Below are 27,534 nucleotides of genomic sequence, written 5' to 3'. Positions count from 1 at the left end.
TGCTTGAGCTGGTCTGTTTGCCACCTTGCTCTACTAGTTTCAGAGCTGGCGGGGGCTTCAGTCCTTTTATTCTCAGACTGGACTTGTAACCTGTCTTGCATCTAGCCGTTGAGGCGTGACAGGCAGGGCCAAGACCATGTTTCCCAGTCCTTCAGGTCAAGAATTGCCGTGGTGAGTGTGCGTAGCTCTGTGCAAGGGAAACGAAGGCTACCCCGATGGCAAGGTTGGTACAGGAGTCCCTTGGGAGGCCAGGTCTGGGCCCGTTCCTCCTCAGCCTGGCCCCGCTGCCCTCACAGCTCAGGAAGATGCCTGGGCAGGAGCCTGCTGGTGGAGCAGTGGGCATGTGGCCTGCCCCCAGCTGGCACACCTGCTGTACCGTAGGAGGTCAGCAGGCCTGGCCCTGGGCTGGGTGTTCTACGAATGGCTGGGACGGAGTGGAGGCATTTTCATGTCTGAGCATTTGTACTTCATGCTGCCTGTCCTGGTGTCCCCCATGCCCTCCCCCAGGCCCCACCCCAGGGCTCTGCTCAGAGAGCTCTCATACCCTTTTGCTCTCTCCCCTGGAAACATTATCAGGTCTGTGCATAACCTTCAAAGACCCAGCTCACACATCCCAACTCCTTTTGAAAAGTCTCCAGCTCCCGGGCCGAAACCTATCCCTCTTTCCCTCGGACACCCACAACCTTTCGAGCACACCCTCCCAGAGGCCTCAACACATTGGTTCTGTCTTGGCCTGCTGTCCTGTCCGGCTCTCGAAAGCACTGGGAGCTGCTGGAGGGCGGATACCAGGCAGGACTCGTGTGTCAGCCCCAGACTGCAGCACAGTGTTGGACATCCTTGAAATGTGCTGCAGGTTATTGGCTGATAAGCAGGTTCACTGACACATGCACACCCTTGTATCATTCCGGGCGCTGTGCGGGGCCCAGGACCTCAGGCATGGATGGGTGTCCTCAAGGAGCGGGGGCTCTAGTGGCTGCAAAAGGCGCAGGCATGAATCCCGGTGTTGGGCGTACCTCTGCAGTCCGAATGTTATGGATGTTGGCATGGGGGAGGTGGCACTTGCTGTGGGAGGGGACAGGTAATGGTGGGTGCTTGTTTCCATAGGAGTGCGGAATCGAGGTGTGGGAGGCAGAGCTGGGCAGCAGTGGCCCGGCCAGCAGCTTGGGGCAGCTCTTGCCTTGCAAGCCACGGGAGGGCCGTTCCCCTTTCTGCTCTGGGCAGGGCAAGCATGGGGCCAGGGACTCAGCATACTAAAGCTGGCATTTCGGCAGGGTGACTCAGGGGTTCTGTGGTGGATGGATTTGGAGGGGAGACAGTGGAGGCGGGGAGACTGGTATGGAAACTATTGCAACAGTCCTGGGCAAAGATGGCAGGAGCCTGGCTTGCATGATGGCCACCGCCAGCCCTGGAAGGACCAGTGTGTGGTCCAGCAGTCTGGGAGGAGGGGCAGTGGTGGGGATGCCTGGGCCAGTGCAGGGGTCTCGAGTGTTTCCCCCAGGAGGAGGGGGGGCCACAGCCATGTCTTGGAGAGGCTCTCATGGGAGGGACCCCAGGTTTGCCTGGCTTAGGCTGAAGCTGGGCAGTGGGTCACCCTGCTGGGTGGGAGGGATGGGTGGGAGTCTCTGGGTACATTCTTCAGATGCTTTTAGTACTTTTATAAATACAAGCAGCTGAATTCTTTCAAAGAATACACAGGGAACGTACAGTTACTTATGATCCCAAGCTGGCAAAAGGCCATAGGCCTTTTAAGGTCCCAAAAAGAGGATTGGTAGAGTTCAGCTTCTCCCACATTTCAGATCGGCTTTCCTGCACGTGCCTTCACCCCTTCAGCCCTCGGTCAGGGTCGCCTTGTCCTGCCCGCTCTGGGTGGAACCTGGAAGCTGCAGCCAGCATTGGCCTTGGGGCTCGGCATGCTGGCTCTGGGTGGCCTGGGTGCTGAGCGGGCCCTCGGCGTGGGGACAGGGCAGAGCTGCAGGGTCCCCGGGGTTGCTGAACTCAAGGCACCTGCATTTCCTTGGCTCCTGAACTGTACTTGCTCTGGAGGCCTTGAGTGCCTGTGCTTTCTGCCCTGCTCCCGGCTGCCTCGGGACGATCTGCAAGGTCACTTCGGCGTTTGTGGATTTGTTCTTCAGTGTGTGGAAGTGGTTTTCTGGGGTCCAGCCTGATGGAGTGCTGAGTGCGCTCTGCTCCTTGGCGCCTCGTAAGTGGGAACGTTGCCCAGTGACCAGGCCCTGGACCCAGCCTCCCAGCACTTTCCGTGGTAGGGCCTCTTTCTGTCCCTTCTGCCCTGTCCCTCTTTGGCAGAAGAGCTGGTTGCCTCACTGAGTCACGAAGTCACAGGCAGCACAGCTGAGGCCCCTCCGCCCCCCGCTGTAGTCCTGCCATGCGGGGCTCCGGACCTCAGGTCCGGGACAGCCCCGCCTCCGGCCAGGGCCCCAGGACGGCCAGGGCAGGTGCGGCCTGGGAGGCAGGCATTCATCTGGAGGCATGGTCCTGGGGAAGGGGAAGCGAGCCCTCTCCATGGGACAGCTACTGTGCCCTCTTCTGCTGCTAGGTCAGCAGGTCTCTAGCCCTGGCAGGCGTCCACACCGTGATGGCAGAGTAGAGTCTTGGCCCTCACTGTCCTGCGGAAAGAGCCTCTCAGCTTTCTGTAGGGAGGGCCGGCCCCGGCAGCCAGCTCCTGGGGCTCCCCGGCAAACGGGCAGCAGTCTCGGCTCTGCGAGCGAGGCTCCCATGGCCTAGGTGCTGTGCTAGGCCTGGAGCTCAGGTGTGCGGCTGTAGTGCTCAGCCAGAGCCCTGCTCCCGGGGGAGACCTCCGGGAGGCCTGCCAGGTATTGTAGCCCTTACTGTCTTTGGATGTGGTCTGTGTCTGGATACGGTTTTGCCCATCAGCTCGCTGTCTCTAAGCAAGGTGCTTAGGAGTGGCCACTGTCCCGTTTATCTGTCTGGTCTCACCAAGGCTGGAGCCCTGCTGGACCCACAGGAGGTGGCTAGGATTGCTGTCTCCCTGTCCAGAGGCTGCAGCTGTGATCCCAGAGCCTGTCACACTGGGAGCCCTCAAATGGTTTAAAGCTGTGACCTGGAGTAGGATAATCTCACAGTGATTTAAGCGTTTCTCAAGACAAAATGTCCTTGTTTTGAAAGAGTGAAGCATGGACGTGTACTAATGGCAGATTATTCGGTGGCAAGAGGCCGTGGCGTTTATTTGTTAACACGCACTGGTTGCCTTGTTTGTGCTGGCTGCCATGGCATTAGGCCCCAAAAGTATGGGATGGAAGCTTATTGCCTGGCCTAAGCGAGCCTGCCGGCTGGGAGCTGAGAGCCTGGTGGGAGGACGGTGCCCAGGTCCTGCTGGGCTGGAGGGATGCCAGAGGGTCTGTGGGCTTTCCTGGCCCTTCCCCAGCTTCCCCGGGGAGACGATGTCAGCCGTGGGCTTCTTGGGATGAGGCCGAGTCAGTGTGCTTGGGTCAGGTGGGAAGAAAGTACTCCAGGCCCAGAAGAGCAGATGTACATGTGTGCAGAGAAGTGTGAGCGGAACCCAGGCAGGACGCGCAAGGGTGCCAGAGCGGGTAGGGCCTTGGTGGGCATCCTTCAAACGAGCCTGCGCCGTGGTTCCTTCTGAGAAAGAGCTCAGAGCTCCAAGGAATTCAGGATTTTCGTCTTGGGCAGTCATTTTGTGTTTTTATGGTGAGAATTTAAAGATTTTATTTATTTATTTATTTGAGGGAGAGTGTGCACATGAGTGTGAGAGACAGAGCACGAGCAGGGGTAGGGACAGAGGGAGAGGGAGAAGCAGGCTCTTCACTGAGCAGGGAGCCTGCCGACAGGGAACTGGGTCCCAGGACCCCGGGATCATGACCTGAGCCGAAGGCAGAGGCTTCACCGACTGAGCCACCGAGGAGCCCTATCGTGAGAATTTAAATTTCAGTATTCAGATTCACATTTCTGAGCTATGCTTTCAGGAATATTTTGTGTTTTTTTCCCCAGATAATTTATGGAATTGAAATTTACATCACGTAAAATTTACATCACATAAAATTATCCATCTTGAAGTGGATATTTCAGTGTAATTTAGCACATGCACAAATAATTCACTTTTTTAGAGCATGTGTAAGGAGGGGTCATGAGGAGACCTCTGCTGCCTGCTCAGGACTGATGAATTTTGCTCTTTCCCTGCAGGATCTGTCCGTCCTGGCAGGACAAGTTCAGCTCGCTAAAGGGGGCCCCAGTCGAGGTGAAGGTCCAAGGTGGGTCTGTGTTACGGGAGTTGGAGTTGGGTGGTGGATTCTGGACAATTCTTAGCTGGTGCGTGGCCGCCTTAGCAAGTTGTACTGAATTTCCCGTTGGATGGTGTTTACTTCTGGCTGGTGCACACCCTGGAGATCTTGCCAGAGCCTTCTAGAATCAGGGCACGCCCTTCCACACACTTACACACTGTGCATGGGCAAGGAGGACGGTTCCTCTCGTAGGGGCGTGCAGATGAGCCAAGGATGGTCCCCCTGTGCGGCCCATCCAGCAAGGCACCGGAGGCAGAGACCGGCTCTGGCTGATGCTTCCGGTGCTTCTGTCCCTGTCTTCCTGCTGTGTGCGTGCTGGGCCGCTCTCCTGGGCAACAGTCCGTAGGGGCTTGTCTTGTAGCGGCTTCTTTTTGATCCTTTGTGGGCAGAAACTGTCTGTAATCTGGTAATGAACATTAGGTAAAGGAGTGGAAATTACAGTCCTCACAATGGTGTCTCTAAAAGTCAAACTTTCTGTGGGCCTGCGTTTGGCTCAGCTACTCCAGGGTGGGTGACCTGGACCCTGGAGCCCCAGTGCAGGCCCCTGCTGTCACTGCCAAATTAATTACCCAGGGATATTGCCCCCCGAGGCTGAAATGGGCTGACAGAACAGGGTGTTGTGTCTTGGAGCCTATAGGCCTGGCCTGTGGGCCTGCCTGGGCTGCACAGAAGTGCTCCCCCTCCCCCCGGTGTGTTATGTGTGGCACTTTCCTACTGATGGGACAGTGTCAAGGCCAGGCGAAAGTCGCCGTCAGACTGCATTGGAATTCTTTAACACGCACCTGCACACAGATGCCAACCCCGCCCTTAGCCCCACCAGAGACTTGACTTGCCATTCCCAGCCTTAGTTTCTTCTTCCGTCAAGCAGGGGTGATAACCTGAGCCTTGCCTGCCTCTGGGGAGTGCGCTGAGTGTCAGAACAGGTGGCAGATATGGGTGTCTGTCAGAGGGTATAACCCTCCGAAGAGGATCAGGGCGATTCCTAACTCATTTGACCAGTGTTTAGGAGCACCTTCTATGCACCCGGCCTCATTTTGGGAGCGGGTGGTGCTGCCCAGGTGGGCCTCGTGTGCAGGCTGAGAGAGACCAGTGATAAATGAAGGCAGGGCAGTTCTGTAAGGGGTGCTGAGAAGTGCCATAAACCAAGGCAGGTGAGGGGAAAGTGGTACGTGGGTTGGGTTGGGAGAAGGGTGGTACTGTTGATCTAAGATCATTGGGGAGGCCCTTTCTTTTTTTTTTTTTTAAAGATTTTATTTATTTGACAGAGAGGGAGCTCACAAGTAGGCAGAGAGGTAGGCAGAGAAGAGAGGGGGAAGCAGGCTCCCCGATGATCAGAGAGCCCGATGCGGGGCTCGATCCCAGGACCCTGAGATCACGACCCGAGCTAAAGGCAGAGGCCTAACCCACTGAGCCACCCAGGTGCCCCAAGGCCCTTTCTTTTAAACACAAATTTGCAGGAAGGGAGGAAGCGAGCCAGGAAGATATCAGGAAGAGCAGTATTCAGGGCAAAGGAACAGCAGGTGCAAAGGGCCTGAGGTAGGCTTGCATGTGCCTTGCAGCTGTGAGAAGTACCAAGGAGGCTTGGGTGGCTGGTGCAGAGTGGAGAGCAAGGGGAGAGCGGTGAGGGCAGAGAGGCAAGAGGGCCAGCCACATCAGGCCATGGAAGGACAACTTTTATTCCGAGGAAAGGTGTGGCCGGACTTGGGATTTAACAGCGTCCCCAAGGCCACTGAGCTGAGGACAGGAAGCCTGGGCAGAGGCCGGGAGACTACTGGAAGGCTTTTGCAGTGATGCAGGCAAGACATGGGAGGGGGCAGTGGAAGTGGGAGTGTTGTTGGCCAGATCCTGGATTTATCGTGAGGGGAGGGTTGGCCAGACTCACCAAGACTTGGATACGGGCTAAGTAGGAGAGGAGGTGTGGAAGACAGAGGGTTTGGGGTTTGGGGTTGTGGACAGGGGGCATGCTTGAGGGTATAAATGGTATTCCTTCCGTGTTTCCAGGGTTACTGATGTTTTCACACAGATATCCTGCTTGCTTCTTGCACCAAACCTTCCAGAGCAAATGCCAGCGTTATGCCTGGTCCACTACTGAACATGCGGGGGGGAGGAGATGGGCCTTGCCTCCGAAGGAGTAAAGACGCTGCCACGGAGCTAGGTTGGGGATGCTGAGCTGGCATTGGCCGCAGGCCTCCTAGCTCTGAGTCCTGGCCTTTATATATCAGCTGGTTACTCAGATGTGGCTGGGCAGTCCCTGTACCATGCACTGACTCAGTTTTCCAATCTATAAAATGGAGCTGTGGCCCACCTTCTAGAGTTGCCAGCAAGGTGAAAGGCCTGTACGAAATTGACACGTGGGAGCCATGGTTCCTTTTGCTTTGGCCTGGCAAGTTCTCTGAAAGGGGGGCGTGCAGCAACTTCAGAAGTTTCCCTGACCTCTCAGCTCCTCACGTGGCCGACTGGCTTTTGCTAGAAGCCAGATTTCCTTCTGTTGAAGAACATCCGGTGTGACCCCTTATTTCAGTGCAGGAAACTCTTGCCCAGGAGGTGCAAGTCCCGTGGCATGCTGCCCGCCTGCCTCCCTGTCCACGCAGGCTTTCTGGGCCCAGCCTGGCCTCTTGGGCACTGGCCTGCCAATGCCAGAGCAGAAGCTGTCTCCCTGGAGCAGCACTTGGCACTCTCCTGGGTGCATGGCCTCCTCTCCTGTGTGGGTGGGCGTCTGCAACAACAGGGTCCTTGTGTTCCGACAGAGATGGTGAAACTCGGCCATGAGCTGATGCTGTGTGGGCTGGATGACCAGGAGCTCGTGAAGGTAAGAGAGGGTCCTCTGTCCCCACAGGCTGGGGGCCTCAAGTGAGGCTGGGTCAGGGGTGGGAGGAAGAGCTCTAGTTATGGTGACCAATAGGGCAGAGCACATGCTGTCCTCGGTTGAAGACTTCATACCCACTGGCACTGCGGTAAGTACTTCGTATGCCAGTAGTTGTCACGCTCACCTATGGCACTAGGTCCTTGTCCTAGTCCCATTTCACAGGGGAGGTGTCAAACCGCGTGTTCTGGGTCACCTAAGGACAGAGCCTGGCCTCAGTCCCAGGCCCCTGGTCCGAAGCCCCTGCACTTCCCCTTTCTGGCTGTTCCCCGCAGCTTTCTATACAGAGGTGGCCCAAGCCCCTGCCCACATCAGTCAGAGAAACCTTGCCCCCTGCCCCGAAAGTCTTTTTTTTTTTTATTTTAAACTTAAAATTTTTTATTTATTTGACAGGGAGATAGAGAGCACAAGTACAGCGGCATGCAGAGGCAGAGGGAGAAACAGGCTCCCTGCTGAGCAGGGAGCCCGATGCGGGGCTCGATCCCAGGACTCTGGGATCATGACCTGGCCAAAGGCAGAGGCTTAACCCACTGAGCCACCCAGGCGCCCCTCTGCCCTTAAAGTCTTGTCAAGCTTTTGGAATAATTAGTTTCACATTTTGGGTAGTGCAAATAATGCTACAAATGTCACTGTATACGTTTTTAACTGAAGACGTGTTTTCCGTTCTGTTGGGTGTATAGCTAGGAGCGGAATCGATAGGTCAATGTAATAAGCATACATTTAGCTTTTTGAGGAACTTGGTGCCAAACTGTTTCCCCAAGTGACTGCACTGTTTTACATTCCCACCAGCAGCGTGCGAGGCTTCCAGTTTCTCTACATCCTCACGCACATCTGCTCGTCTTTTTGATTGCAGCCATTTTGGTGTGTGGGAAGGGCTGTCTCGTGGTTTTGATTTGCATTTCCCTGGTGACTAATGATGTTGGGCATCTTTTCATGTGGCCATTTGTAGATCTTCTTTAGAGAAATGTCTGTATTCAGTTCTTTTGCCCACTCTTTCACTGGGTTATTTGTTGTTCATTGTTGAGTTGTAAGAATTTGTTATATTTTCTGGATACAAGCGATGTCAGACATTTGATTTACAGATCTTTTCTCCCATTCCCATACCTGATGTGTACTTTGGAGCACAAAACTTTCTAGTTTCGATGCAGCGCAGTTTATTTACTTTTTCTTTTGTTGCTTGTGCTTTGGCATTATGTCTAAGAATCCACTGCCAAATCCTGAGTCATGAAAATTGACACTTGTGCTTTCTTCTAAGAGTTTTATCGTTTTAGTTCTCACAGTTAGGCCTTTGATCCATTTTGAGTTAGTTTTATGTATGGTGTATGGTAGGGGTCCCACTTTGTTCTTTCGCCATGGCTGTTTAGTTTTCCTAGCACCATTTGTTGAAAAGACCATTCTTACCTCATTGAATTGTCTTGGCATCCTTGTTGAAGATCAATTAACTGTAAATGTGTGCGTTTATTTCTGGAATCTCCATTCTGCTCCATTGATGATGATTATTATTATTTATTTATTATTTATTATTATTTATTATTTATTTCTGTCCTAATGCCATGCTATCTGGATTACTGTAGCTTTATAGTCAGTTGTAATTTGTGAATCCTTCAACTTTGCTCTTTTTAGTGATTGTTTTGGCTATGGGGAATCCCTTGAATTTCCTTATGAATTTTGGAATCAGCTTGTCAATTTCAGCAAAAAAGCCAGTTGGAATTTTGGTGGAGATTGTGTTGAACCTGTGGATCGTTTTGGGGAGTGTTGCCATCAACTGTATGAAGTTTTCCTATCCATGAACGTGGGGTGTCTTTCCATTTATTTAGGTTTTCCTTAATTTCTTTCAAAGCTGTTTTGTAGCTTCTGGTGCACACATCTAAATTTGTCCCTAAGTATTTTATTCCTTATGATCTTATAATTGGGATTGTTTACTTTTTAAAAAATTTTTATTTGGATTCAATTTAGTTAACACACAGTGTATTATTAGTTTCAGGGGTAGAATTTAGTGATTCATCAGTGGCATAGAACACCCAGTGCTCACTATATCATGTGCCCTCCTTGATGTCCATCACCCAGTTATCCCCCCCGACCTCCCCTCCAGCAACCCTCAGTTGCTTCCTAGAGTTCAGCGTCTCTTATGGTTAGCCTCCCTGTCAATTTTCATCTTATTGTACTTTTCCTTCCCTTCTCCCATGTTCATCTGTTTTGTTTCTTAAACTCCACATATGAGTTAATTCATATGGCATTTGTCTTTCTCTGACTTTGTTCGCTTGGCATAATACCTTCTAGTTCCATCCATGTCTTTGCAAATGACAAGATTTCATTCTTTTTGATAGCTGAGTAATGTTCCTCTGTGTGTGTGTGTGTGTGTGTGTGTGTGTGTGTGTGTGAGAGAGAGAGAGAGAGAGAGAGAGATACACACTCCACATGTTTATCCATTCGTCTGTTGATGAACGTTTGGCTATTGTGACATTGCTGCTATAAACATTCGGGTGCACGTGTCCCTTCAGATCACTACATTTGTATCTTTGGGGTAAAAACCCAGTAGTGCAATTGCTGGGTCGTAAGGTAGCTCTATTTTCAACTTCTTGAGGAACCTCCATACTGTTTTCCAGAGTGGCTGCACCAGCTTGCATTCCCACCAACAGTGCAAGAGGGTTCCCTTTTCTCCACATCCTTCTTGAACATCTGTCATTTCCTGACTTGTTAATTTTAGCCATTCTGACTGGTGTGAGGTGGTAGCTCACTGTGGTTTTGATCTGTGTTTCCCTGATGCCAAGTGATGTTGAACATTTTTTCATGTGTCTCTTGGCCATTTGTATGTCTTTGGAGAAATGTCTGTTCATGTTTCCTGCCTATTTCTTGATTGGATTATTTGGGTTTTCGGTGTTGAGTTTGATAAGCTCTTTATAGATCTTGGATACCAGCCCTTTATCTGATAGGTCATTGGCAAATATCTTCTCCCATTCCATAGGTTGCCTTTTAGTTTTGCTGATTGTTTCCTCTGCTATGCAGAAGCTTTTATCCTGATGAAGTCCCACTACTTCATTTTTGCTTTTGTTTCCTTTGCCTTTGGAGACATGATGTGTCTAGCAGGAAATTGCTGTGGCCAGGGTCAAAGAGGTTGCTGCCTCTGTTCTTCTCTAGGATTTTGATGGATTCCTGTCTCACACTGAGGTCTTTCATCCATTTTGAGTTTATTTTTATGTATGGTGTAAGAAAATGGTTCAGTTTCTTTCTTCTGCGTGTGGCTGTCCAGTTTTCTCCACACCATTTATTGAAGAGACTGTCTTTTTTCCATTGGACGTTCTTTCCCGTTTTGTCAAAGATTACTTGACCATAGAGTTGAGGGTCCATTTCTGGACTCTCTGTTCCACTGATCTGTGTTTCTCTTTCTGTGCCAGTACCATGCTGTCTTGATAAATTACATCGTTGTAATAGAGCTTGAAATCTGGCATTGCGATGCCTCCAGCTTTGATTTTCTTTTTCAGCATTCCTCTGGCTATTCAGGGACTTTTCTGGTTCTATACAAATTTTAGGATTGTTTTTTCCAGCTCTGTGAAAAATGCTAGTGGTATTTTGGTAGGGATTGCATTAATGAGTAGATTGCTCTGGGCAGCTTAGACATTTTAACAATATCTGTTCTTCCAACCCATGAGCATGGAATGTTTTTCCATTTCTTTGTGTCGTCCTCAATTTCTTTAATATTCTGTAGTGTCTAGAGTACAGATTTTTTACTTCTTTGGTTAGGTTTATTACTAGATACTTACGGTTTTCGGTGCAATTGTAAATGGGATTGAGTTCTTGATTTCTCTTTCTGCTGCTTCATTGTTAGTGTATAAGAAGGCAACTGACAGGCTGCCTGGGGGGTTCGGTTGGTGAAGCGTGTGCCTTCGGCTCAGGTCATGACCCCTGGGTCTTGGGATCGAGCCCACATCGGGCTCCCTGCACAGCAGGGAGCCTTCCTCTCCCTCTCTCCGGCCTGCTGTTCTCCCTGCTCATGCTGTCTCTTGTTCAAATAAATAAATAAATAAATAAAATCTTAAAAAAAAAAAAAGAAATGCAACTGACTTCTGTGCATTGATTTTATATCCTCTGACTTTGCTGAATTTCTGTATCGGTTCTAGCAGTTTCTTTTTTGATGGAGTCCTTTGGCTTTTCTACATGGAGTATCATGTCGTCTGCAAAGAGCAAAAGTTTGACTTTGTTGATTCAGATGCCTTTTATTGCTTTTTGTGGTCTGATTGCTGAGGCTAGGACCTCCAGTGCTATGTTGAACAACAGTGGTGAGAGTGGGCACCCCTGTATGTTCCTGACCTTTGGGGAAAGCTCTCAGTGTTTCCCCATGGAGGTGGATACTCGCTGTGGGTCTTTCATACATGGCCTTTATGGTGTGGAGGTTTGTTCCCTCTCTCCTATGCTGGAGGGTTAGGAAGGGATGCTGTATTTTGTCAGATGCTTTTTCTGCATCTATTGAGAGTATCATATGGTTCTTGTCGTTTTTTTTTTTTTTATTATGTCATGTGTCACGCTGATTGATTTCTAGATGTCAAACCACCCTGTAGCCCAGGAATCAATCCCACTTGGTCATGGTGAATAATCCTTTTGATGTACTGTTGGATCCTGTTGGCTAGTGTCTTGGGGAGAAATTTTGCATGTGTGTTCATGAGGGTTATTGGTCTCTAGTTCTCCTTTTTAGTGGGATCTTTGGTTTTGGGATCAGGGTGATGCTGGCCTCATAGAATGAGCTTGGAAGTTTTCCTTCCATTTCTATTTTTTGGAGCAGTTTCAGAAGAATAGGTATTAATTCTTCCAATGTTTGGTAGAATTCCCCTGGGAAGCCCTCTGGCCCTGGACTCTCTGTTTGTTGGGAGATTTTTGATGACTGCTTCAATTTCTTTGCTGGTCTGTTTGGATTTTCTATTTCTTCCTGTTTCAGTTTTGGTAGTTTATATGTTTCTAGGAATTTCTCTGTTTCTTCCAGATTGCCTAATTTGTTGGCATATAGTTGCTCATAATATGTTCTTATAATTGCATTTCTTCAGTGTTGGTTGTGATCTCTCCTCTTTCATTCATGATTTTATTTATTTGGGTCCTTTCTCTTTTCTTTTTGATAAGTCTGGCCAGGGGTTTATCAATCTTATTAATTCTTTCAAGAAACCAGCTCCTAGTTTTGTTGATCTGTTCTGGGTTGTTTTTTTTTTTAATTTCTATGTTATTGATTTCTACTCTAATCTTTATTATTTCTCTTCTCCTGCTTGAGTTAGGTTTTATTTACTGTTCTTTTTCTAGATCCTTAAGGTGTAAGGTTAGGTTGTATATTTTGAGACTTTTCTTGCCTCTTGAGGAAGGCCTCTATTGCTATGTACGTCCCTCTTAGGACCACTGTGCTGCATCCCAAAGGTTCTGAACTGTCGTGTTTTCATTTTCATTTCTTCCACGTATTTTTAAAATTCTTCTTTAATTTCCTGGTTGTCGCATTCATTCTTTCGTGGGTTGTTCTTTAACTTCCATGTATTTGTGGTCCTTCCAAATTTCTTCTTGTGGCTGCCTCAAGTTTCATAGAATTGTGGCGGCCTTAAAATATGCATGGTATGATCTCAGTCTTTTTGTACCAGTTGAGACCTGATTTGTGACCCAGGATGTGATCTGTTCTGGAGAATGTCTCATGTGCACTAGAGAAGAATGTGTGTTCTGCTGCTTTAAGATAAAATACTCTGAATATATCTGTGAAGTCGTCCGTCAGTCGAGCGTTTCATTCAAAGCCCTTGTTTCCTTGTTGATCTGTTTAGATGATCTGTCCATTGTTGTGGATGCAGTGTTAATACTATTATGGTATTATTATCAATGAGTTTCTTTTATTTTGTTAGTAATTGGTTTACATATTTGGCTGCTCCCACGTTATGGGCATCAGTATTTACAGTTGTTAGATCTTCTTCTTGGGCAGACCCCTTTATTGTGATATAGTGCCCTTCTTCATCTCCTTTTATAGTCTCTGGTTTAAAATCTCATTGGTCTGATAGAAGGATTGCTACTCCAGCACTCTTTTTGATGCATGATAGATGGTTCTCCACCCCCTCACTTTCAGTCTGGAGGTGTCTTTGGGTCTAAAAATGAGTCTCTTGTAAGCAGCGTATCAGTGGGTCTTATTTTATTTATCTATTTTTTGTCCTTTGTGACACCTTATGTCTTTTGATTGGAACATTTAGTCCATTTATATTCAGAATAATTATTGAAAGATAAGAATTTAGTGCCATCGTATTACCTATAAAGTCGTCGTTCTTGGCCATTATCTCTGTTCCTTTCTGGGCTTTGTTATTTTGGGGCTCTCTCTCCGCTCATAGGATCCCCTTTAATATTTCTTGCAGGGCTGGTTTAGTTCACTAATTCCTTTAGTTTTTGTTTGTCTTGGAAGCTTGTTTACCTCTCCTTCTGTTCTGAATGACAGCTTTGCTGGATAAAGTATTCGTGGCTGCAGATTTTTCCCAGTTAGCACATTGAATGTGTCATACCAGTCCTTTCTGGCCTGCCAGGTCTCTGTGGTAGGTCTGCTGTCAGCCTTATGTGTCTACCCTTGTAGGTTAAGGACCTCTTGTCCCAAGCTGCTTTCAGGATTTTCTCTTTATCCTTGTAATTTGCAAGCTTCACTATAATATGTCAAGGTGTTGATCTATTTTTGTTGATTTCGAGGGGGGTTCTCTGTTCCTTCTGCACTGGAACTTCCCAGATTAGGGAAGTTCTCAGCTATAATTTGTTCAAATAAGCTGCCTGCCTCTTTCTCCTCCTCATCTTCTGGAAATCCTATAATATGGACATTATTTTGCCTTATGGGATCCCTGAGTTCCCTCAGTCTACCTTCATGATCTAATAATTTTCTTTCCCTCTTCTTTTCAGCTTCATTATTTTCCATCATTTTATCTTTTAGATCACTGATGCGCTCTTCTACTTAATTCATCCTCTTTTTTTAAAAAAGATTTTATTTATTTATTTGACACAGAGAGAGAGAGAGAGAGAGAGAGAGACAGTGAGAGAGAGAGAGAGACAGTGAGAGAGGGAATGCAAACAGGGGAAGTGACAGAGGGAGACGCAGGCTTCCTGCCGAGCAGGGAGCTTGATGTGGGGCTCGATCCCAGGACACTGGGATCCTGACCTGACTGAAAGGCAGATGCTTGATGACTGAGCCCCCCAGATGCCCTCATTCATCCTCATTTTTATGACCTCTGCTTGGGACTACATCTTGTTTATAGCATTTTTAATTTTGGCCTGACTAGATTTTAATTCTTTTATCTCTGCAGTAGGGGATTCTCTAGTTTCTTCTATACTTTTTTCAAGCCTGGTTAGTATCCTTATAATTGTCTTCAGTTCTAGTTCAGACATTTTACTTGGGTCTGCATTGATTAAATCTCTGGGTATCGTTTCTTTCTGTTCTTTCTTTTGGGGTGAATTCCTCCATCTTGTCATTTTGGAGGGAAAAAAATACAAAAAGAAATAAGAAAAAAGAAAAATGAAAAAAAAACCTTAAAAATTATGTAAGATAAAATAAAATACATATAGGAACCTAGATCCTAGGTGTGCTTTGGTCTGCTTGTGACGAGAAGTTTCTGTGGGTCATTTTTCTGGTTTGTCGATGTGCGAGATATTTTCCAAGACTTCTGATTGATTTCATGGGTGTTCAGAATGATCTAGTCTTTATCTAGCTGTGTTCCAGTCACCCTACTCCTTTGTCGTCTTACCGCTTGCCCTGGAATTGTTTTCTCAATTTTATTTTTGTGTTACTGTTTGCTAGCGTGTGGAAATACAGTTAACATTTGCATATTGCTCTTGTATCCTGCCGGGTTGCTAAACTTGTGTACTAGTTCCTGTGATCTTTCTAGTGGATCCCTTAAGGTTTTCTATACATAAGGTTGTGTCATCTGCAAATAGAGATCGTTTTATCCCGGCCTTTTGAATTTGCATGTTTTAAATTTCTTTTTTCTTGCCTAATTGCTCTGGATAACACCTCCAGGGCGGTGTTGAATGGAAGTGGCAAGAGTGGGCATCCTTGTCCTGTTCGTGATTTGAGGAGGAAAGCATTCGATCACCACTGAGTGTGATGTTACCCCTTTATCAGGTGGAGGGTGCTCCCTTCTCTTCCTGTTTGTTAGTGTTTGTATCCTGAAAGGGTGTTGAATTTTGTAAATGCTTTCTCTGCATCTGCTGAGCTGATTGTGAGGTTTTGTCCTTTATTCTTCCTTCTTTTGTGATGTTCCAAGTTTCTTTCCGGTATCATTTCACTTCTTTCTGAAGGACGACCTTTAGCAATTCTTTTGGAAGTGGTCTGCTGGGTCCAAGTTCTCTCAGCGTTCACTTATTTGAGTCTGTCCAGTTCCCCTTCGTTCTTGGTGGATGTATTTACTGAATACGGAATTTTGTGTTGACAGTTCTTTCTCCATAGGTTCCGATGAGAAATCTGCAGTCATTTGGATAGTTTTGCCCCTATGGGTCATGCGTTGATTTTCTCCTGTTGCTTTAAAACTTTTTTCTTTGTCATTAGTTTTCAGCAATTTGATTATGTGTTTGTGGGAATATTTCTTCGGGTTTGTCCTATTTGGAATCACTCAGCTTCTCAGATCTGTAAGTTTGTGTCTTTTTCTGAATTTGGGAAGTTTTCAGCCATCATCCCTTCAAATATTTTTTCAGCCCACATGTTTTTCTCCCCTCCTTTTGGGACTTCTGTGACACACGTGTTAGACCTTTTATTATTGTACCACATGTCCATGAGGCTCTTAATTTTTTTTGGTGTTTTTTTCCTTGTTGCTCACAATGGATAGTTTCTGTTAATCTATTTTCAAGTTCACTGACTCTCGCCTCTGTCCCTTCCAATCTGCTGTTTGGGCCACAAGTGAGTTTTTTATTTCAGTTATTCTATTTTCCAGCTCTAAAAGATATTTCCTGTTTTTAAAAAAATTTCTTTGCTGACGTTTTCTGTTTTAACTTTTGTTTCAAGAGCGTTCGCGGTGACGTACTGAGCATTTTTGTAATGATCGCTTTAACTTTGTCAGGTAATTCCAGCATCTGCACCGTCTTGTGATGGGTGTCTGCTGATTGTCTTTTCTTGTGCATGTTGAGATTTTCACGGTCTTCATGTGCCAAATAATTGTGGATTGCATCCCGGACATTCCTGACTATGACTTTGTCTCTGGGCCTTGTTAAATTTTACGGGGAATGTGGGTGTTTGTGTTTCAGCAGGCACGTGACCCGCTTAGGGTTAAGCTGCACGTCCTGCCTCCTCCTCTGGCCTGTGGTTCCAGCCAGCGTCAGCTCAGTGTCTGCAGCCTTTGTGCTGCTGCTCGGCCCTGTCCTGCACGCGCACCACCCGACACCACCCGACGGTCTCCTGGGACCTGGCTGTTGACCTCTCCCCTGTAATCATTCTTCGGGATGTTCATCAAGATCAGATCTACCCCTGCATGCGTGGGCGTGAGCCCAGGCATTTGTAAACAAATTTGTAGGGTTACTTTCCTTAGATCTTCCCTTCCTGTCTTCTCTTTGGTTGTATCTGGCTTCTGGGGAAAGGGCCATCCTTTGCTGTCCCACAGCCATAAACTAGCCACTTCTGTGACTGTAACACCGTGGTGGGAGGGCAGAGTGGAAGAAGCAGTGAAGGGTTTGCGCTCCCCTCCCCCGACCCCCCCCCGTAGCTCCACTGAATGGAGAGGAAGGTTCCCTGCTCCCAGAGCAGTTTTCTGTTATTTGCCACCTTTGTTGCTGCTGCCACCCCTGCCATGACATTGCCTGGCATCTGGGGTCGTAGAGCAGAGAGAGAGAAGGCCGGGGATTTCCCTTGTTCTCCCTGAGTGTTAGGGGTTTCCTTTTCTGGAGCTCTCTGTACCATTATGCTCCCTTCTGGGTTTGACCTAGGCTGAGTGCAGGTCCAGGGAGACCAGAGGAGAGAACATGGTAAGTCATCACCAGTCTCAGTGGTAACCTTGGACTCTGGCCTTCTAAGACTTTAGACACCCAACACACACATTCTGTCCCACTCCTAGGTGTGGGTGCTCACTGGGTGGGGGAAGCTGGTCCCTCGGTCTTACCTGGAACTCTAATCCCTCTCTTCCTTTTTATCTTTAAAGATTTTTTTCATTGTGATAAATTGCACATAGCATAGTATTTACCTTTTAAAAAAGATTTTAGTTAGAGAGAGAGATGGAAAGCACAAGTGGGCAGTTGTGGGGAGAGGGAGAAGCAGGCTCCCCACTGACCCTGATGTGGGGCTTGATCCAAGGATCCCAGGACCATGACCTGAGCTGAAGGCAGACGCCTGACTGAGCCACCCAGGCACCCCAATATTTACCATTTTGACCATTAAAAAGATTTCCCAGCAGGCTCTGAAGGGTTCTTTTTTAAAAACATTGTTTTGTTGTGGTGAAATACACATAACATAAAATTTACCATCTGAACTATTTTTAAGGGTGCAGTCAGTGGCACTAAGTACATCTATCTAGTTCCAGAACATTTTCATCACCCTTAAGGGGATCCCATGCCCATTAAGCCGTCATTCCCTATTACCCACAGACCCTGGCCCCCATCACTCTACTGTCTCTGTTTCACATAAACAGAGTCATACGGCACGTGGCCTTTTGTAACGGCTTCTTCACTTAGCATGATATTTGCACATGGATCAGTACTTCATTCCTTTTTATGGAATACAAAATAAAAACAAAAAAATAATGTATGTCAGCATATTGGAAGCTGGGATCTGGGGTACGGGTATAAGATCATTAGGTTTGGTCAAAGCCCATAGTCTGGAATTTGAGCTGGGAATATCAGGGTGAGCTTTTAATGTATTTTAACTAAAAAAACAGTGTGTGGATATATATGTATTTCCTTGCTCTTTGTATTTCCTTGCTTCTTGGCCTCTTAAAAGACCAAGAACAATGACACTCCGGTTGTAACACAGGCCTGGGGCAGGAAATGTACCAGTTGTGTCAGGAGCACCTTGTCACATGAGAGAACAGGGCAGATACCCGAGACTCGCGTTACGCGTGAAGGACAGTGACTGCAGCAGACTGAGCCCCTTCTGTGAACTCAAATCCGTGAGTTCGTAATATTTTTAAAAAGTAATTTTGATACTGAAGGCACAAGTAAAAAGAAAAAAAAATAGATCCGTTAGACTTCACTAAAGTGAGCCACTTTGGTGCTTCAAAGGACATCGAGAAAGCGGAAATCCACAGACCGAAAAGAGTCTTCGTCAGTCATAGATCTGGCAAGGGTCTACCATCCAGGTGTACAAAGAACTCTCACAACTCTGTGAGAAAAAAACAAGTAACCCGACTCAAAAATGGGCAGAAGCTCCAAATACGTTTCTCCCAAGATCAGCAAATGGCCAAGGAGCATGTTTTCAGGTGCCGCCCGTCATCGGGGGCGCAAACCCAACCACGGTGAGGTCCCGCTGCACAGCCCCGAGTATGAGCAGACAGACACGGGCAGCACCAGGCGGTATAGCCACAGGGGCATGTGGTCCAGCGGCTCCTCCGAGTGGTGAGCCCCGCAGGGGCCCCGTGACCAGTGCTTCCGCTGTCAGCTGTAGGGCCGCGCAGAAACTTGTCCCGGAGCGGGAAGTATTGCTTAAGAGCCAAAAAGTAGGGAAAAACCCCAATTCCCCTTAACTGGGGAATAGACAAACCAGCAATAATGAGGGACCTTGAAAACGCGATGCTGAGTGAAGGGGCTGGTCCCAAAAGCCCCCACACGTGAGATTCCATGGGTGCTGGAGACTAGGGTGGGGGTGGGGGGTGGGGACAGGAGCACTTTTGGGGTGATGGTGATGTCCCGGACTTAGCAAATGGCAGTGGCTGCACAGCTCTGTGACTGTCCTGATAACCACTGAGCCTTAGAAAGGGTCATTTCCTGGCGTGTGCATCTCAGTACAGATATGAGCGCGGCTGAACGAAGAGCGTTGCTGGTGAGCACTGGGCCAGGGTGGGGGCAGCTGTCAGAGTCAGGGCTGTGCTGAGGAGGGGGCAGCGGGCAGGACGTCCCAGCTCTGGCCGCTGGTCAAGGCTTTGTGGGGTCCTGTGTGATAGCTGCTCTCGCGTTTCTGCCCAGGCTGCCTCCTGTCCAGGCCGTGTCCCGTGCCCCGCACCTCAGCTCTGCTCCAGGGTTGTGTGCGGGTGTGTCTCTCGGGCTCTGTCACTGGGGCAGACTGGGAGGACGAGGCAGCAGGAGGCAGTGATCAGTCCAAGGAGCCAGTTTTAGGCTGATGAGCTTCCAGAGTCCCCTCTCTCGACGCAGCCGAGGGCCAGGCCGCCGGGGAAGGCCTCCCAAGAAGCCACGCTGGGGGATGCGTGCTGGGCCCTTCGTGAGGCTGGGAGCGCTCAGTGACCACAGTCCCCAAGCCAGTCGCAAACGCCGCCGGCCCAAGCGCTCCTTTCCAGCGGCCCCAGCAGGGCAGGGTGTGGGGTGGGGCCCACGCGTGTCCGGTTAGTGAGCGCGCCCGCCCTTCCCTGCCCAGGGCCGGGCCTGCGCCCAGAAGCAGTTGCACCTCCTGAACCAGCTGCTGGATGCCGTCCAGAGCCTGACTGTCGGATACTCCAGCTGCCCCAGGTAAAGGCTCAGGATGGGCCCTCCGAGGAAGGCCTGGTGGGCGCCCTTGGAGCTTTATGTGGAGCTGGCGAGGCTAGGGGGCCCACAGGGTGCCTAGGCCCAGCAGCAGGTGCATCTCCAGCTGGGGTCTTCACTTCCGTGTGGGCAGCGCAGCTACACGCTGACCCGGTCGGCGGTGAGTCCAGCCTCACCTGCCGGGGAAGGTGGGCTCTTGAAGGACCGGGGCCCGGTCCCGGCCGCCCAAGCAGGTCAGGGACTAGGGGAGACATTGTCTCCGGGCTCCTTTTGCCCTCTGGCCAGGGGTCTCAGCAAGTCTGCGGACAGGCCCTGGAGGCCATGCCCTGGCCAGTGACAGCGTGGCCTTGGGGCTGCCTTTGCAGTGTGAAGGAGCACTTAGAGGGCACCAGAGAGAAGAATGAGGCACTGCTGGGGGAGCTCTTCTCCGGTCCCTGCCTGCAGAAACTCCTGAGCCCAGAGTGTGACCTGTGGCCCCTGGATATGCAGCCACTCCTTGACCAGCAGAGCACTGACTGGCCGAGGTATGTGTCCCACTTGGTTCCATCACCTGAGACCAGCCCTTGCACATGTGGCCTGCGGGTGCTCTGATCCCTGGCGTGGCTCCAAGCCAGATGCGCCCTCTCTCTCCCTGCAGGGCCAGCCCTTCTGTGCAGCCTGAGGAGGGGAAGGTGACGGAGCTGGCCGGGAAGTTGCGGGAGAGTGCTGCCACGCTGCAGATGCTCAGGGCAGAGGTGAGGGGCGCCAGCTCCTGGAGGCTGTGGTGCTTGGGTGGGAGGGCCTGACTGGGTCCTTCGTGGCTCAGGTCAGGGAGTGTCGCTTCCCCAGGCCCAGCTGGCCCGCCTTTACCATGAATGTGTTACGAGGCGGAACTGAGGTGGTATAGGCACAGGGCTCAGTGGGTTCTAGAACGCTGTAGGTGCTCAGCCCATGGGAAGGAGAGAGGCAGGCAAACTTCGGGCCGATGTGGGAAGGCTTTCCGAAGAATGGAAAGGATTGGCCTCCTGCAGGGGATGCACTGGGCCCTGGCGTCTGGGCTTTCATGCGCTTTCTTACAAGTGGCCTTCCCAGCAGCCCTTGGCCTGGCCTCCTCCTTTTCCCAAGGAGGAGGCTGTGGCCCCCACAGGCAGAGGCCTGTGGCAACTTTGGTCAAAACCCACTTGCTCTTTTTTGCCTTTGGTCCTGTGTATCTGGTGCGGGAAGAGACTTGGTAGCCCTGGGGCGAGCAAGGCAGCCTCAAGGGTCCCTCTGCCTCTGGCTTTGCAGTGCTTCGCCCAGCACAAGCAGGGGGCTGCTGTGAGTGCGGCTGACCCCAGCACCCTGGACCAGAAGCTGCGCCTGGTCATCTCAGACTTCCACCAGCTCGTCGTGGCTTTTCTTCAAGTCTATGATGACGAGCTGGGTGAGTGTTGCCCGCGCCCAGGCCCCTACCTCCACCCGTGCGGCCCCATCATCCAGGCCGTGTACCAGACTCTGACGTCGTGCAGCCAAGTAAGAATCCCCCTTTCCTCCAGTGCTTCCCCTCCCTCCCAGCTGGCGGGTGTGCTGGGAGGGGTTTGGTGCAGTTGGGCTTTGGCCTCGGCCTGGGGCCTGGGGCAGGTGGGGAGGGCGCTTCTCATGGTGCATGGAAGGGATGAGGGCTGGCATGGATGTTCCCCTGGGAGTCTGTCGCACTGCACTTCGGGGGGTTGTTAGCTGAGCCAAGACCCTGGGCCTGTCCTGCCCGCACTGGGTCCTAGCTCTTACCCTCTGTCGCTGTATCGGTCTCACTCGGTCTTCACGTGATGCCCAAATGTGTCATGGCTAGTTCATTCTTGTGTATGACCAAGAACTCTGCCAGACACACAGACAGATGTTTGCCAGTCTGTGCTCCTGACCCAGCTCACATAGGAAAAAGTGGCCTCACGATGCTGAGTTGACCACATAAATATTTACTTACTCATTTTTTTGTTCCACCTTTCAGACCCCTGGAGTCCAAGCTAACCCTCTGATGTCGGCTCAGGGCTTCCGCCATTATTTGCTGTGTTTTTTACCAATTTTAGTTTAAGTGCTGCTGAAGCAAGCACTGTCTTGGTTTTTTAACACGAAGACTCCCAGACTTCCAAAGCTCTGACCAGCCTGTCCTTTGCAGCTCTGCCAGCAGGGCAAGAGAGGGTACATTCCTTTCTCATCAGGAAGGCCGTCACCTTTTGTTAATCTTGGGACATTGATTTTTCCCACTGTGCCTGTGGCTTTGCTTGGCTACTAGTGTGGGATGGGACACGTAATTGTGTGGCATCCCCACTGGGCCTGGAAGAAGGAACTTAGGATGGAGAGCTCTGATCAGTGACTCTCCAGCTCCTGGCAGTCCTGTCCTCTCCCGGGGCTGTTCTTAGGGGTGAAGAACCCGTGCTTGAGGGTCTGGGGAAGAGCACATGCTCGGTGTGAACCCGGGGGGGAGGCAGGAGATGGCTTCTGCAGATCAGCCCACCAGCATTTAATGCCTACGTGCCTCCCTCTCTCTGTCTCTCCCAGCTCTTGAAAGTGGTCATGGAGGTCACGGACACCTCGGCCAAAGCCGTGGAGATGGCGAAGCGGCAGCAAGGCGAGCAGATCTGTTGGGGCGGCAACAACTCTGTCATGAGTCTAGGTATGTGGTTGCCACTCGCTGGGTCTGGGCCTGCCTGCTCCGTGGTGAGAGGCAGGACCGTCCCCGTGCGCCTCGGCCTGGTGCCTGCCTCACATGCGGCTGCTTCTTGCTCCACCAGAATTTAGGGAGTATTTGGGGACCGTCCCTCACTTTCTTACTCTTCTGATGCATAAGGTTTTTCTTCCCTTGGGGGAAAAATGCTTTCTACAGATTAGAAAATAAAACAGTTGTGGGAAAATTGGGATGACCCCAAGCTGTGCAGAGGTCTACTAAAAACAGTCCATGACCCGGTGGCCTAGAGATGGTTGATATTCATATTTTGGTCTATTTATCTCTATTTTTTGTCCTTTCATCCTTTTTTATTTTTTTGTGTAAGTATCATCACAGCACATACACACTTTTATATTATGTTCTTTTCCTGGGACCACATGATAAGCATTTTCCTGGGGTGCCTGGCTGGCTTAGTTAGTAGAGCGTGTGACTCTTGATCTTGGGGTTGTGAGTTCAAGCCCCACGTTGGATGTAGAGATAACTTAAAAAAATGTTATAAGCATTTTCCCATGTTCTGGAAGTAACGTTTTCAATTGTCAAACACACTTCTGTTCAGGTATTTGTTATAAGTTGCTTAACATTTTCTATTATCCAGCCTATAGGTCATTTTCAGCTTTTTGCTATTATATATGGTGCTGTTACAAGACTTATAATAGCAGAAAATGGAGACAGCCCAAGCTTTTCACGTTGGGAGGTGCTTTGGTAAATGATGGTGTATGATTATGGTGGGATAGTGTTTGTTGTTTCCAAGGTTGGTTACGGCGACATAGAGCTGCACGGCACAGAATGTCAAAGGGAAGCTGCAGGCCGATCTCCCCTGTCTAAAGGACAGACATGTAGAAGAACCCCTGTGGGGAGCGAGCCAGGATGTGGACGCTGTGTTGGAATCAGAGGCGGTGTTACTCATTTCAGATACTCCTAGTGAACACGGGTAATGCACCCCTCCCCCTGGCAAGCTTGCCAAAGGATGCAGGAAACATGTTGAGACATAAAGTGTGTTCCCATCATCGACCATTCCCTGAGGATGGGGCTCCTGGTGTCGTGGTGGTGAGGCCCGTCCCTGTTGGCTAACTGCGGCCTCTGTGCCAGATCGGATTCTTCTGACATTTCTGTTATTGGATGTGGCGGATAGGATCTGCATTTAGTTTCAATTAAACTTTTCTTCTGAGTAAATTTACTGTTTTATTATGGAAATATGCATTCAGAAAAGCTCTTTTTTATAAGAAAAATAGTGCTTAGTGAGGAACCTCAATTCAGAGGGAGTAGAATAGGAATGGGATATAGTTGGGTATTTTCCCTGCGCTCTGGCCAACCCCCTTTATTCCAATTCAAGTGATTTTAAAGTGAATACTTGTATAACCATGACCCAGGTCAAGAACTAGAACATGCTAGCACCCTAGGAAGCCCCACGTGTCTTTTCCCGTTGACAGCTAGCTGCCGTCCTAACCGGACGGTGGTGACGTCTCTGGGAGACTCGTCTGCCATGCGTGTCTGTCATTTGTTCGTGTTCATCGCCCTGTAGCTGGCAAAGTCTTAAAGAGCTGGGTAGGAATCTTGTGTTTGGCTTGTGATGTGAACCCAGCTGTGGACCCCGTGGAGACCCTTCCATGGGCCCTCTGCTCCTCTGGGGCTCAAGAGCCGCTTGGTCTTTGGCTCTGGACAGTCAGATTCAAATCAGTCTTGGTGCAGATGGCCTTGACTTTCTCCCTTTCGGAGTTCGCCGAGTTTCTTGGATAGGTAGCCTCGCTTCTCATTAGCACTCAGCCAGACAGTTGATGGCTCTTCCTTCTCCTTCACGTCCTGCTTGTTCTGAGCCTCGAGGTCAGCCAGAGGCGATCGTTCAGGTCCTTGTCCGTCCTCTCCTGGGAACTGGCACAGCCTTGGGTGTGCATGTGGCCTTCTACACTGCCAGGCCTGCGGAACTCCTCAGAACCCCCACTCCCCACCTGCTCCCAAGTCCTGATGTTTGCTTGTAAATGTTTACCTGCAGGGCACCCCCAAGGAGTGCCTTAAGGTCACAGAGCCTCTGAGCCCTCCCTCTGTGTGGACTTGCCAGCCAGCCCTCTCCGTGGGCAGCCAGCTGCCTTGCCGCTCTTGGCCTTGCCACGTATATACCAGGCACTCGCGGGGTCTCTTCTCTCTGACAGACCTGCCACAAGGTCATCCATTTTAAAATTTGTCCTAACATTTATCCTAGTCACCACTGTCACTGTGACTCCCCCCGCCACTATACATAATTGCTGTTAATAAAATGCCATCATTAATGGAATGATGGTCCTTAGTGTCCTTCACAGGACTGCTGGAGGGCTAACTGTGACACCTGAGCTGTGTGAACCCCTCCCTCCCCCTCCTTCTGCGGGGTGCCCCACAGACTCACCCTTGAGATCCTGGCCCCCTTGGTGGGTCTGGAGAGTGGGGAGGGAAAGCGCGGCCCCTCCAGATGTTGTTTGAGATGAGTTCTTGGGCCACAGACAGACACACCAGGGAAGCAGTCCATGCCGACTCCATGCCAGGGCCAGTCGGAATGGCCTTCCCGCCTTCCCTGTGTCCCCCCTGACCGAACCCAAGGCTTCAGCCTGTGGCCTCTTCAGGGCCTGCAGCTATGGGAGGTCTGCGTGTCTGTGGCCCTTCCCTCCCCAGGACAAGAGGCTGGGCCACCTCTCTGTGTGTCAGTAGCCAGGCTCCATTGGTAGCACATCCCCACGTTGCAGTGGGGGGCTGGGTGTGCCCGCTGGGCCTGTGTCCTGAGCCATGCTGCTGCGTGTGTGGAGAGGGCCTTGGTGACATGGACTGGGCCACTCCTCTCATCATTGTTCACCAGTCGCCATCTCTGCTGAGTGGACCTGAAGCCCCATTTGCCTCAGTGCGGAGAGCATGGGAGGGGAGTTGATAGCACCAACACGGAGAGTTGGAGAAAGCCACAGACGAGGGGAGAAGAGTGGGGCCTGTCTGGTAGATGGGCTGCTGTCCCAGGACCGTGTGGCCAGCAGCCCTGGGGGGCAGGGGGAGGGGGCAGTGGGGAGTGGGCCGGAAGCAGAGGGTGTGAGCAAGGCCAGTCTGTATAGAGTGGTGCCCCCAGTGAGACTCTTGCCTGTCCTTTCATAAAGAAATTGACTCCTGGCTCCTGGCATGGCTTCAGCATCCCAACTGAAGCCCAATTTTTTCTGGTGCAAGTGTCCATGACATGATGGCCATGTCCATTGCCTTGTCCCCCCTGCCCCGCCTGCAGAGCCCCTGCTGGGAAACACTGTGCAGGACGTGGGACACAGGTGTCTCCACCAGAGCGAGGCGAGACCAGCACAGCAGCTTCCCAGGCCTTCTCTCCCCAGCCTGGCCCAGCACCATGGAACAGAGAAGAAAGACCTGGAAAAGTCATTCAGAAACGAGAGCTTCCCAGCACACCCTAACCTAGAAAACCATGAGAAAACAACAAAGAGGAAAACAAGCAAAGACCCTTAGAAGTTAAAAGTGGTTGCCAGAGTGCTAAAAAAAAATCAAGGGCGATAGCTCTGTGGGGGCAGGACAGCAGGAGCAGGCAAACAAGTGTGTAAGAATAGAGAGAAAATGCATAGATCAGCAAAATGAGGGCCAATCCCAGTGGCTAGCAGGCCCTGCGGAGGAGGAGGAGGAGGGAGAAATAGAGGCTGGAACCCCGATGTGCCGGGGTCCAAGCTTTCAGAGCGTGAACTGTGGCCTCCGGAGGCTAATTCCTTGGCTTCTGGCCAAGAGAGCCCAGGACGTGTGAGCTGGTCGGGTACCCAGCTTTGAGGCGGCCCCAGGAGGCAGAGTGGACAGGCTGGGGGTTGTGGCAGAGGCGGAGTACTCTGGAAGGGACCTAGGAAGACCCCACGGGAGGAGGAAGGTGATAGGGACAGGAAGCACAGTCGAGTGCACTCAGCGGGAGCGCTGATGACAAGCGGAGGGGTGCGGAGGGGCGTTGGGGCCTGCTCGTCACCATGAGGCACACCGCATGATGCTTGAGCCTCAGTGTCCCCCTCTGGACAGGCGGGACCAAATGTCGATTAAAGACCTTGCCGTGTTGGGGGGCAGGGGCCGGACCGGAGGCAGAGAGGCAGGCTGGTGGAGGAGGGAATAGGTGTGTATTTAAGTGAAGGCACCACTAACCTGTGAAACCAAAGCAAAGAGCGAGTCCCCCGGGTGGGGTAGGGGAGTGAGCGGAAGTCCCTGTACTTGGCGCCCTGCGCTCATTACCTGCATCAGGAAGATGCAGCTTGGAAGAGCCACTGGCTCCTGGGCTCTGCGGTGGGGGTCGGGGCGGGCAGGGATGTGGCCCAGGGAGTAGAACCTGCCCTGGGGCTCAGCCTGGAGCCCCCAGGGCCTTCCATTCTCTGCTCTCAGCCCCCGACCTCCTAGCAGCTTCTGGCTCAGCAGCTTCGGGATCTCGGTGGCAGTTGGACACCCAGGCTGCAGGCCCCCCGAGGGTCAGGCGCAGGGAAGCCTGGGGCTGAGGAAGGGCTTGGGGTGGGGGCAGGTAGTGGCCTCTTCCAGGATGGGAAGCACGAGGAATCACTTTGCTGTTTGTTTTGTTTCTTTTCTCTGCAGCCACCAAAATGGAAGAACTAACCCAGAAATACAAGATCTTCCATGACAGTCTGCAGAAAGGCATGGAGTAGGCTGTGAGCAGGAAGCTCCCGCCGAAGAGCCAGGGGGCGGGGGGCGCAGGGCCAGCCTGGGGCAGGAGAAGCAGCTTGGGAGGGAAGGAGGGAGGAGGCAGAGGTGAGTTGGAGAGAACGGAAGGCTCGGGTTCCAGGAAGCTGCCTCACGCCTGCCTCCTCCTGCCGCCTGGCCGGAGCTGAGGGGCCAGGGTGCCCCACTGCTCCATCGGCTCCTCTTCCCCGGCTGGCACCCTGGATCCCGGGCCGCACCTGGCTGTGGGCTTCCTGCCGTCCCAGGCGGCTCTAGCCGTGCCCCTCTTCCATCCCTTTCCCTGCCCAGTTAAACTGGGCGATGTCAAGCCCCAGAAGTCTGCACCTCGCCGTGGCACCTGACTGCCCCCTGCTGCATCCATTGTGACTGGCCTTTGGGGGTCCCATGTGAGGGCCACGGCCCAGCCACGGGCACCCACCCCATCCGGGATCCAGTGGTCAGGGCCCGTGTTTCCC

At 50.9% G+C, this 27,534-nt stretch overlaps 1 protein-coding gene across 5 annotated transcripts in view; it reads left to right on the top strand.

Annotated features, from left to right (window-relative positions):
* The window catches only part of HAUS7 (HAUS augmin like complex subunit 7), a 28,463-nt gene extending 1,347 nt beyond the window's left edge, over positions 1-27,116 (top strand). The window contains exons 3-11 of one of the 5 annotated variants that reach the window (XM_032846291.1): positions 4,180-4,247; positions 7,025-7,086; positions 17,032-17,070; positions 19,625-19,716; positions 20,097-20,255; positions 20,369-20,465; positions 20,998-21,222; positions 22,246-22,360; positions 26,975-27,116. In XM_032846291.1, coding sequence (XP_032702182.1) covers positions 4,180-4,247; positions 7,025-7,086; positions 17,032-17,070; positions 19,625-19,716; positions 20,097-20,255; positions 20,369-20,465; positions 20,998-21,222; positions 22,246-22,360; positions 26,975-27,045 — 928 coding nt within the window. In that variant the 3' untranslated portion in view covers positions 27,046-27,116. Of the gene's footprint in view, positions 1-4,179; positions 4,248-7,024; positions 7,087-17,031; positions 17,071-19,624; positions 19,717-20,096; positions 20,256-20,368; positions 20,466-20,997; positions 21,223-22,245; positions 22,361-25,640; positions 25,897-26,974 lie in introns of those variants that run through there. The other 4 variants (XM_032846292.1, XM_032846290.1, XM_032846293.1 and 1 more) reach the window with 4 other exon arrangements.
* The last annotated feature ends 418 nt before the right edge of the window (positions 27,117-27,534 follow it).

This window comes from Lontra canadensis, unplaced genomic scaffold (genome assembly GCF_010015895.1).
Source record: "Lontra canadensis isolate GAN:19392208 unplaced genomic scaffold, GSC_riverotter_1.0 scaffold174, whole genome shotgun sequence".
In the NCBI taxonomy this organism is placed as follows: Eukaryota; Metazoa; Chordata; class Mammalia; order Carnivora; family Mustelidae; genus Lontra; species Lontra canadensis.
Note: the sequence above shows the minus strand (reverse complement) of the source record. Positions and strands in the feature narration are given on the sequence as shown.